This window comes from Rhinopithecus bieti, unplaced genomic scaffold (genome assembly GCF_001698545.2).
Source record: "Rhinopithecus bieti isolate Rb0 unplaced genomic scaffold, ASM169854v2 scaffold_1853, whole genome shotgun sequence".
NCBI lineage: Eukaryota > Metazoa > Chordata > Mammalia > Primates > Cercopithecidae > Rhinopithecus > Rhinopithecus bieti.
The window spans coordinates 3000356-3012300 of NW_016804151.1; the positions used below are offsets into that span (position 1 = coordinate 3000356).

At 45.2% G+C, this 11945-nt stretch overlaps 1 protein-coding gene across 1 annotated transcript in view; it reads right to left on the reverse strand.

Moving 5' to 3' along the window:
- Positions 1-1984: 1984 nt before the first annotated feature.
- The window catches only part of SERPINC1 (serpin family C member 1), a 16911-nt gene continuing 6950 nt past the window's right edge, over positions 1985-11945 (reverse strand). The window contains exons 5-7 of the mRNA XM_017866943.1: positions 8111-8501; positions 6013-6077; positions 1985-2534 (exon numbers count right to left, since the gene is read on the reverse strand). Coding sequence (XP_017722432.1) covers positions 2358-2534; positions 6013-6077; positions 8111-8501 — 633 coding nt within the window. The 3' untranslated portion in view covers positions 1985-2357. The remainder of the gene's footprint in view (positions 2535-6012; positions 6078-8110; positions 8502-11945) is intronic.

Below are 11945 nucleotides of genomic sequence, written 5' to 3' on the forward strand. Positions count from 1 at the left end.
GCTGGAATACAGGCACGTGCCACCACACCCAGCTAAATTTTCTATTTTCTTTTAGAGACAGAGTCTCACTATGTTGCCCAGGCTGGCTCAAACTCCTGGGCTCAAGTGATCCTCCCACCTAGGACTCCCAGAGTTACAGGCGTGAGCCACTGTGCTTGGCCTAGAACTCTATTTTTGGCATTTCTTTCTAAATGAGTACATTGGAAGAACATTTAGGTTTCCAGGCTCCTCATAATTTCTGAACGGGACCCGTTCTGCTCTGCCTCTGAAAGGAGAAGAAAAGGCTGAAGGTTCAAAGATAGAAAAGTCAATGTAGCAGAAATTTGATTTCCTTCAGATGGACATAGTCTGAAAGAAATCTATCCAGCTGTTCTCTATGGTGCTTACATGATGGGTGACAGCCGTCCCCATCTACCTGTCCCTGGCACTGTGCCTTCCCACTGGTCACTGTGAAAAGCAGATCACACTGGACTCAGAGGCCAGAATCCAGGACAAAATCCCCCTTCTTATCTTGAGCCCATCATGTCTTTGTATAGCTGTTAATGTAGCATTTACTTCTCTATGGGAAACTCTTGGGTTTTTAACCCAAGAAGAAATTGTAAAGCATTTAAACTAGTCAGAAAATAAGATTCTGATGGTAGCGATCAAATAAAGAGATGATAGGAAAATTTTACTTCCTCTCAGTTGATATTGATTGATAGCAAGGATCAACTACGCCCACCTCTTCCTAAGTTTTTAAAGGCTACCATAATATTTGTAAGCAACAAATTTATCTAACATTTTTTACAACTTGCTAATCAAGGAGGATTCATATTAAAACAGACAATCAGTTTCTAAAATGTTATCCCTGAAAGGGAATGGAATAGAGTATTTTTAGCTATAAGAACCTACCAGTCTGTTTTTTCCCTTTGAAAAAACTAATGTTTGAAATTTGTGTCTTTCATCTGAAGCAGTTACTCCATTAATAGTAAAGATGCCTCGGAAAAGTCAGTGAACCAGGATAGTGCTCTTGCACCACTGAGGGTGCTAGACTGGCTTTGTGCATCTTATTTCCTAAGAAAATCAGTTTTTATTATGACCTTAATTATAAATACCTATATATAGGAGTAGGATTTTCTCTCACCCAACCCTACTTTAATCATTATCACTTAAGTGTAAACCACCACCTCCCCCTCTTTTCCTTTACTGAAAAAAAATGCACTTTAATTCCTAAGGAGAGTGGCTGTTCCTGGCCCTGAAGCCAGATTACTTCAGGGGGAGAGTTAAGGAGGGAGAACTCTTGCCAGACCCTGTGAAATTAATCAAATTTCTTAATGTAAACACACAAGTAATAGCATCCACTTTAAAGTGGCCCCCACTCCATGCCAAAGGGGAAAAGAACCACCAAATCGAAAAAGATTTCTAAGTACCTGTCCTGATTTTGGAAGTTTCACTGAGGAAAAACTACCTATTTTCACAGCTACCAATTTGTCAGAAACTTTGGTGGTGGTTTGTGGGAGGCTGAGATTTTTTAAATTAAAAATCAAGTGAAAACACAAAGATCTAAAATGTCCTGATTTGTGTCATTTCTAAGTATCAGATTTGTTCTCCCTTCATTTGACAGATGTTCTCAGTCTCTCCTCCTGTAAGATTCTGTCCTTCCCCTGATGACAAGCCAATAGTTCTTGGTGGGGTTGCATGTCTCCTAGAGCCCCAGGACCCCTGTCGTGTCGGGGAAGGGGGGAGGGCAGGAGGGTGGGCAGAGACTCGGGTTGGGGGAGGGAGATTCAAAGAAAGAGTGAAAATATGGGTTTATATAAACATATTTAAAGCAGTTTAGCAAAAGCTTTCTCGTTGAACAGCTTTAAGAACAATGTGAATGAAATCTTAGCAACTTGGTTAGTAATCTGAAAAGTCTATTAATGTATACTTGAAATTCTGTTTGTATAAAAATGCATTTTCCTTTTTATTTTAACACTGTATAAAAGAACATTATGCATGTGAGTGGTTTGAGAATTAAATGGTTTAATACTCAGATTTGAATCTGTCTTTTCCATATATAGAAAGTTTGTTTACATTTGTTTTTATTGATATTTTTTAGTGTCGTGGAAATCCTGAGAATTCACTCTCCCATCCCTTTCTGGCTGTCTACCATCTTTCATCGCTGTCTCCCTCATTTTCTTGATCCAGACGTGGTTATGGGGCAAAGAACAACTTGAAGGCATCATTTAACCAAATGCCCCAATAGCATGTTTCCCCTTTCCTTGTCTTCATTTCAGATGCAGAGTCCATTTATAATGTGAGATGGGAGTAGTTGTATTTATTTTTACTTCTATTCACAAACCAAAATAGGAAGAGGTACAAAGAATAAGAACAGTTTAGCTCATACAAGGGTTGGCTACTCTGCCCATGAAGATAATAGTGTTCAGAGGAACTTCTCTTATAAAAACCAGGAAAGGCCTGTTGGCCTTGAAGGTCACCCTGTTGGGGTTTAGCGAACGGCCAGCAATCCCAATGGCGGTACTTGCAGCTGCTTCACTGCCTTCTTCATTTACCTGCAGGTCACATGGGAAATAAAACTACATTATCTACTCTGCCGTTCATCATTGGCGGGTAAATCATCCACAGACACAGCATTTCCTCAAATGCTTTTGTTTTCCAGTAAAAAAGTACATTTGGGTCAGCTTGGATTCCCTCCAGAATCCTACTTCTACTCATTCTTTCATGCAGATAATGTAAGGTACTTGTGTTTGTCCAAGCCTTGTGCTAGGTAATAAGTGTAAGAGTTCCATTAAGGTAACCCAGAAATCTGAATGTACACAGATTATCACATTTCTGGCTGGTACCATTGTAAATGGTTTTACAGCAGATTTTTTTGTACCAGGTCTAGAGGGAAACACCTTCAGAAAATTTTGCCTCAGGACCCAGAATATCACTAGAACTCTGTTTCTGCTCTTTTTTTTTTTTTTGAGACGGAGTCTCGCTCTGCCACCCAGGCCCAGGCTGGAGTGCAGTGGCCGGATCTCAGCTCACTGCAAGCTCCACCTCCCGGGTTTACGCCATTCTCCTGCCTCAGCCTCCCGAGTAGCTGGGACTACAGGCGCCCGCCACGTCGCCCGGCTAGTTTTTTGTATTTTTTAGTAGAGACGGGGTTTCACCGTGTTAGCCAGGATGGTCTCGATCTCCTGACCTCGTGATCCGCCCGTCTCGGCCTCCCAAAGTGCTGGGATTACAGGCTTGAGCCACCGCGCCCGGCCTGTTTCTGCTCTTAATGAAAGCACATGATTAACCAGCTGCCTGGGTTTTCTGGAGCTAGTTAATGATGTCTTCTCCTTCCCTCTCACTCTTCCTTCCCCTTCCTTTGTTCCTCCCTTCCTTACCTTCTCTCTCCAAATAGTATCTATTTCATGCTCATTCCAGGACTAAGTTTATTAGCAGACTAGAGTGTTTGCATGACCAGGATCCTTTTATTCAAATCGGGTCTGATTTTTAATGGCTTCTCAGATCTACAATTAGTTGGGGTCCTGTTTATTAAGGGTTCCCAAGGTTTTCAAAGAAAACGGCTTTGTTGTAAGAACCACAGAAAAATCTTACATCATTGTGTACTGGGCTCAGGTGGATAAAATGAATCCAGACCTCTGCTTCTTCCTAATAGTAACTCAAACCCCTCGAGGTCTGAGTTGACCACTTCTAATTGGAGTCCTTACAAGGGGATATTCAATGAGAGTTAAAACCCTGAGGACTCAATTTCCCTTGCAGTCTTCCTTTCTTTCTTCCAAAAATCCATATGAAAGAGGGTGTGAGCAGTGTCATCTTAACTTCCAAAACCATTAATGCAGCACTGGTAAAATCCCTTGTTCTGATCTCAATACCTCTACTCTTGCTATTGTCTTAAAGGTCATTGACATTCATTGTCCTATAGATTATATCCCCACAATGAGGATTTTTGCACATAGCCTTTCTGTCCACCCCAACTCCTGCTATCATTTGAGACAATTAAATTATCTCAGTAGGCTGGGCACGGTGGCCCATGCCTGTAATCCCAGCACTTTGGGAGGCCGAGTCAGGTGGGTCACTTGAGGTCAGGAGTTTGAGACCATTGAACCCAGGAGGCGGAGGTTGCAGTGAACTGAGATCATGCCACTGCACTCCAGCCTGGGCGACAGAGCAAGACTCCATCTCAGTGGAAAAAAAAGAAAAAAGAAAATCTCAGTAGGAGACCCATTCAACACCGTAGCCTCCCATTTCTTTCATCTCCTCACACCTAATGAGCATTACCACGTAAGCAAACCTGTCCATGGCTACACCCTGGACTTGCCATCTCAGAACTGCTCTACCTTTGAAATTATATTAATAGCATCCTTTTCTCAGACTATTACCTTGTGTTCTTTCAAGTTATCACATTTCCTCACTCCCGTTAAAATTCCACTTTCCTCTGAACCAGGCATTTCCTACTGAGCTTGATCCCTGGATCTATATTTGCTAGCACCATCCTCTGAAACCTTTCTTTTCGACTACAACCTTCATTCTTTTCGATTTCTTCAATTCTAGGAACTTCTCTACCATCGTCCCATCTCCTTTCCCTCACAGCCTGGCTCCTGCAAAGAATAGTCTATACCAGTGGTTCCCAAATCTCATTGTGCATAAGAATCCCCTGAGGAGTTTAGTACGTACACGGATTCTCAGGGCCCATCCCAGAATCTCCAAAGATAAAGCTCCCCAGATGACTGCTGCTGTTGGTCCATAGTTTAGTGTTTGCTTGAGAACGACTAGAACCAGAAGTTCCACAGGCTGTACACAGCTATTACTCTAACACAGGGTTCCACGCACACCTCAGCTGGGGGAACACTAGGTTAAGTGATATTCAACCGTTTTCTTTACTGTGGAACTTCTCAGACCTCAGCATGCCAGTGTGTACTGTTCATCTCTCACGAGAGGATATACATTTATTTGACCACCTTTTCATTTCCTCCAGTGTAGTCTAGTGCTCTAGTTGTCTGGAGCACACTTTAAGACACTGATACACACTCACCAGCTTCCCTTTCTTACCCTTCCATTTGCTCTTCATCCATTACCATTAGGCATGTGGCCACACTGTTTTGTCATCAGGGAAAGGTAAACTATGGGCAGTCTCCAAACTTTTTTTTTTTTTTAAGACTTTTTGGTAGAGACAAGGTCTACTATGTTGCCCAGATTGGTTGCGAACTCCTGGGCTCAAGTGATCCTTCCATCTCACCCTCCCAAGGTACTGGGGTTATAGGTGTGAACCACCATGCCCAGCCCTGGAGTCTTCTTACTAGATGCTATCCATTTTCTTAAAACTTCTCCCTGGGTTGGCTGGGTGCAGTGGTTCATGCTTGTAATCCCAGCACTTTGGGGGTGCCAAGGAGGTGGATCACCTGAGGTCGGGAGTTCAATACCTGCCTGACCAACATGGAGAAACCCTGTCTCTACTAAAAATACAAAAATTAGCCGGGCATGGTGATGCGTGCCTGTCATCCCAGCTACTCAGGAGGCTGAGGCAGGAGAATCGCTTGAACCAGGAGGCAGAAGTTGCAGTGAGCTCTCGCGCCACTGCACTCTAGCCTGGGCAAAGAGCGAACAAAGCTCCGTCTCAAAAAAAAAAAAAACCTTCTCCCTGGGTTTCTGCGACCCCATACTCTTCTGGTTCTCCTCATCCTGTAAATTCCTTCTTGATGGCCTTTGCTGGCTTCTTTTCCTATATCACCCTCCTAAATATTTGTGTTCCCGCTTGACCTGCTGCAGAAGAGGTAGTGGGAGGGAAGGCAGAACAATCACACCATGAGGGTTTCGGGGAGGGCTGTATTATAGCAGGCCTTGTGGAGGACTTTTGCAGGCCTTAACACTGGAAACAGGCCTTTTCCACATGTGTGTTCTGTTGTTCATGCATCTCCTGTCTGGACCCTAAGAGCTAGTGGAGCAAGAACTCCAGAGTTAGAAATCACATGAAATACTGAATAATAAAGTGGCAGAAAAGTAGCATAGGAAGAGAGAGTTGGGAGGTGTACTCACCTCAAGAAATGCCTTATGGAATGCATCTGAGACATAGAGGTCATCCCGGCCTTCTGCAACAATACCTGGAAGGAAGACCGGAGAAGGCTTTGTGAGATGGGAGAAAGTTGGCTTCAACTCACAGATGGGAATTCAGTTTGAATTAAGAGATCCTTTGAGGCTTTTTGAAACATAAGAAGAAATCCTAAATCTTCACCTAATCATACTCTCACAATGAATATGTTAAAAATAATAAAGTACTTTGGGGGCCGAGTGCAGTGGCTCACACCTGTAATCCCAGCACTTTGGGAGGCCAAGGCGTACAGATCACCTGCGGTCAAGAGTTTGAGACACTCTGACTAGTATGGTGAAACCTGTCTCTACCATGAAAATACAAAAATTAGCCAGGTGTGGTGGCGAATGCCTGTAATCCCAGCTACTTGGGAGACTGAGGCAGGAGAATCGCTTGAATTTGGGAGGCGGAGGTTGCAGTGAGCCAAGATCACGCCACTGCACTCCAGCCTGGACAACAAGAGCAAAACTCCATCTCAAAAAACAATAATAATAATAACAATAATAATAATAATAAATATAAATTACTTTGGGCTTGTTCGGCGTGGCTTCTGATAATTCATTCTCAGGCTTCAGCTCTTTGTGGGAGAGAGAAAGGGCAAGACTCTGTTCTTATAGAAAAAAACTCACTCCATCCAGACAGAACATCTTTCTTTCCAGTCTGGCAACATTTTTAGTTTTCTAAACTAGCTTAAAGAGAGCCCAATAGCGCAGTGACTCACAGCTGTAATCATAGCACTTTGGGAGGCCGAGGCGGGTAGATCACCTGAGGTTAGGAATTCAAGACCAGCCTGGCCAACATGGTGAAACCCCATCTCTACTAAAAATACAAAAATTAGCCGGGCATGGTGGCAGGCGCCTGTAATCCCAGCTCCTTGGGAGGCTGAGGCAGGAGAATCACTTGAACCCAGGAGGCGGAGGTTGCAGTGAGCTGAGATTACACCACTGCACTCCAGCCTGGGGGACAAGAGGGAGGCTTCATCTCAAAAAAAAAAAAAAAAAGGCCCTATAAAGATAAATCTAACTACTTAACATCAGAACCTTATTATATTATATTATTTATTTACTTAGCGATATGGCCTCACTCTGTTGCTCAGGCTGGAAAGCAGTGGTGACTACAGCATTGACCTCCCAGGCTCAGGCAATCCTCCCAGCTCCACCTCCCAAGAGGCTAGGACTGCAGGTGTGCACCACCATGCCTGGATAATTTTTTTTTATTTTTTGTGGAGACCATCCTCACTATGTTGTCCAGGCTGGTCTCAAACTCGTGGGCTTAGACAATCCTCCCACCTCGGCCTCCCAAAGTGCTGGGATTACAGGTGTGAGCCATCGTGGCCAGCCAACTTCTTTAAAAGATACTTTAATGCGCTGGGCGCAGTGGCTAACGCCTGTAATCCCAGCACTTTGGGAAGCCGAGGCAGGTGGATCACAAGGTCAAGAGTTCAAGACCATCCTAGACAACATGGTGAAACCCCGTCTCTACTAAGAACACAGAAATTAGCCAGGCGTGGTGGCACATGCCTGTAATCCCAGCTACTCAGGAGGCTGAGGCATAAGAATTGCTTGAACCCGGGAGGCAGAGGTTGTAGTGAGCCGAAATCACACTGCTGCACTCCAAACTGGGCAACAGAGTGAGACTCTGTCTCAAATAATAATAATAATAATAATAATAATAATAATAAACGTCAGTGAGGCCTGTGTAATGGGAACCAAATTTCCCCAGCTCTTAATATCTGTGTCTTTGCTCTGAATTCCAATGCCCTTTCAAATTCCTCTCCACCTGGTCCCGTCTCCTGTACCTGATACAGACTCACAGGGCACCAGTGATGGCTGGGCCCATGGAGATCCAAGAACGAACTTCCCTTTTACAGAAGAGGAAACGGAGACCTCAAAAGGAAAAGAGATGTCCACAAGTTAGCAGTAGAAACTAGGATCAGAATCCAGGAGTCCTGACTTGTTGTTCCTTTCTATTCTTTCTCCAACTCTTCCACTTTTGGTCAGACTACCTTGTGGGTAGAGCAGGGAGGAAACTCCTTCCTAGACAAACCTGGGAGTTTGGACTTTTCAGGGCTGAACAGATCGACAAGGCCCATGTCTTGCAGCTGCTCCTTCAAACTGAAGCCGTCCTCAATGCGGAAGCGGGGCATGTGGACCACCAGCATCATCTCCTCCAACTCATCCAGCCACTCCTGCAGCACGTCTGGGGTGAGTTCCTGCTCCACCTTGGTAAGGCTCTTCTCAGGCTTGGGCAGGATGAGCACCATGGTGATGTCATCACCCTTGAAGGGCAACTCAAGCACCTGGGTGCCTTCAGCCACACGCCGATAACGGAACTTGGCTTCCTGGTACATCATAGACGCTGAGCACGACTCTCCATCAGCCTTGTAGAACGGTTCCATCCTTGTGTTCTCAGGGCTAAACTTTGACTTCCACAGGCCCTGGAAGAGAATCACAAAGTGAGAACAAAAACCTTCATAGGAGGATATTTATTGACACAAGACATATTCATATTATAGTGTTACATTAATATATAATTATTTGGAAACAAGACTGGAGGAATATGCACAAAAAGGTTAATAATGACTGTATCAGAATGATGGAATTATGAGTAGGTTTTTCTCTGTGTACTTTTCTGTATTTCCCCAGATTTTCAGCAGTGAGTGTTTGCTTTTATAATCAGAAAAATAAAACCAAAACCAAGAACAATCTACAGGCCTCTCTGCAAGTCTCTTCTTGAGTTTAAATCTAATTGCCTTATGCTGTTTGCCTTCCACCAACCTCTTTTCTTTTCTTTTTTTTTTTTTGAGACAGAGTTTTGCTCTAGTCGCCCAGGCTGGAGTGCAATGGCACAATCTCGGCTCACTGCAACCTCCGCCTCAGGGTTCAAGCAATTCTCCTGCCTCAGCCTCCCAAGTTGCTGGGATTACAGGCACCTGCCATCACGCCCGGCTAACTTTTTGTATTTTTAGTAGAAATAGGATTTCGCCATGTTGGTCAGGCTGGTCTCAAACTCCTGACCTCAGGTGATCCACCCTCCTTGGCACCCCCAAAGTGCTGGGATTACAGGCCTGAACCACTGCGCCCGGCCCCACCAACCTCTTTTCTAAGGGCCAACCTCCAAAGTCCTGGGCTCTGCCAGACACAGACACAGGTAACAGAGGATAAGCCCTGACTGACTTCCTTTTCAAACTGGGAGGGACCCTGAGATAGAAGACAGACTTTTGAAAATTACCATTCTTTATCACTTTCTAGCTCTGTAATTTGGGGACAAGCCATTTAACTCTTCTTCTTTTTTGGGTGGGGGGCCAAGGTCTCAATCTGTGCCCCATGTTGGAGTGATGCAATGGCAAGCTCATGGCTCACTGCAGCCTCAACCTCCCAGGCTCAAGCTATCCTTCCCCCTCAGCCTCCCAGGTGGCTAGGACTACAGGTGTGTGTAACCATGCCTAGCTAACTTTTTTAGTTTTTGTAAAGACGGGATCTCCCTGTGCTGCCCACGCTGATCTTGAGCTTCTGTGCTTGAGTGATCCTCCTGCTTCAGTTTCCCAAAGTGCTGGGATCACAAGTGTGAGTCATCATGCCTGGCCCATTTAACTCTTCTGAGTAGTGGTTTCTTATCTGTAAAACTAGGAGCTGGTGATAGCTAATATTTATAGAATATGCTTACTGCCTGCCAGGCACTTTTCTAAGCATTTAACTTACACCTTATTTACATGCAGTAACTACCTCAATATCCCTATGTGGTAGATGTACCATTATTACCACATTATAGATGCAGAAACTGGAGCATAGAAAGATCTCGGGTAACTCACCCAAGTTCACATGGTCAGAAATGGAAGAGTCAGTATTTAAAATTAAGTAATCTGTCCGAGTGGCCCAGGTTTCATTAGTGATGTGAGAATCAGGAGGGCTAATAAATGTCGAATTCTTCTGCAAACTGTAAAGGGCAAATTCACATGGTGGAAATACAGTCTGCTCTATCCTTGGAGAGGGGAAAACCGTAAGAAACAGGGCGACTGACAGCAGCAGCGACTGGCTAATCCTCTGGGCCCTGTGGGAGGGAATAATGTACCGGGAGGCACATCCCAGGATGGGCAAAGTATGCCACAATTCTACCCGCCTTAAACTGGTGGCCTCCTGAGTGTCAGCGGTCTGCTTATTCCCACTCCCCTCTTCCTTTTCCTTCCCAAATGTAGTCAAGTTGACACAGTCTTCAGAACACTACTCTGAGGAAAACAAGGCCTTCTGCATCGGTAAATAATAGCACCTCCCCTAAGTCTGAGGTGAGCCTGTCACCTAGAAGCTCAGAAGATTTAAGCTAAACCTGGATTTTACAGGAAAGAAAACTTTTTTTTTTTTTTTTTTTGAGACGGAGTCTCGCTCTGTCGCCCAGGCTGGAGTGCAGTGGCCGGATCTCAGCTCACTGCAAGCTCCGCCTCCCAGGTTCACGCCATTCTCCTGCCTCAGCCTCCCGAGTAGCTGGGACTACAGGCAAGAAAACATTTTTTAAAAAGATAAAATAGGCCAGGCGCAGTGGCTCACGCCTGTAATCCCAGCACTTTGGGAGGCCAAGGCAGGCAGATCATCTGAGGTCAGAAGTTCGAGACCAGCCTGGCCAACATGGTGAAACCCCATCTCTACTAAAAATACAAAAATTAGCTGGGCATCGCGGTGTGCGCCTGTAATCCCAGCTACTTGGGAGGCTGAAGCAGGAGAATTGCTTGAACTTGGGAGGCGGAGGTTGCAGTGAGCCGATTGCACCATTGTACTCTAGCCTGGGCGGCAAGAGCAAGACTCCATCTCAAAACAAAAAACAAAAGATAAAATATATAAAAATAAATTTTAAAAACTAAAATTTAGGCAAAGGGAACTTTGACTCATTATAGAAGCTGCTCCAGGTGATGGGAAAAAAATTGCAGCGCCGAAGATCGTGAACACATTGACTCTGTCATTTCATTCCAGTTTTCAAAATGGAGTTAACTGGACAGCAGAATCACATATATATGAGAGTTTGTCACTGCGCACACCTTGCAGTGGGACATGATGGGTTTGTTTGCGTGCCCACTCTGCCGTCAGCCTGGGGACACTACCACACCTCCCTGGACGGTGGCCCAGCAGCCATGGTTCAAACGGTTCTGGGCTCTCAGCAAATGTTTATGTCTGCCCAGACCATGCATGGACCATTTCTCAGAAAGGATCTACCTACACATGCCCAGTAGTGTTAAAGAGGGTAAGCTGGCCGCATGTGGTGGTTCATGCCTGTAATCCCAGCACTTTGGGAGGCCACGGCAGAAGGATTGCTTGAGCCCACGAGTTCAAGACCAACCTGGGCTGTGGCATACAAAAGAATCAAAAACTTCACCTCCCATGTGCACCTGTCGGGAGGCCAAGGTGGGAGGATCATTGGGATGGCTGGGATCACTGGGAGGTCAAGGCTGCAGTGAGCTGTGATTGTGCCACTGCACTCCAGCCTGGGTGACAGAGTGGGATTCTGTATTTAAACAATAAATAAAATAAAATAAAATAAATGGAGGCGAGGAGGAAATAAGGCAGGGACAAGGAGGCAGAAGCAGGCGCTTTGGAGAAGTTGGTTCAGCTCTCTGCCTTCTACTGTCGGAATCTGTTCATGTAGTCCTTAGGCTTTTTTTGCCCATTTGGATTGACCTGCCCTGCTGACCTGTGTAGCTTTAGGCAGTCCATTTGCCCTCTCAGGGCTTCGGTCTCACCATTCAAAAAACCAAAGGGCGGGAGCGGGGTCAGGCGCGGTGGCTCACATCTGTAATCCCGGCACTTTGGGAGGCCGAGGAGGGCGGATCACAAGGTCAGAAGATCGAGACCATCCTGGCTAACACGGAGAAACCCCCTTCTCTACTAAAAAAAAA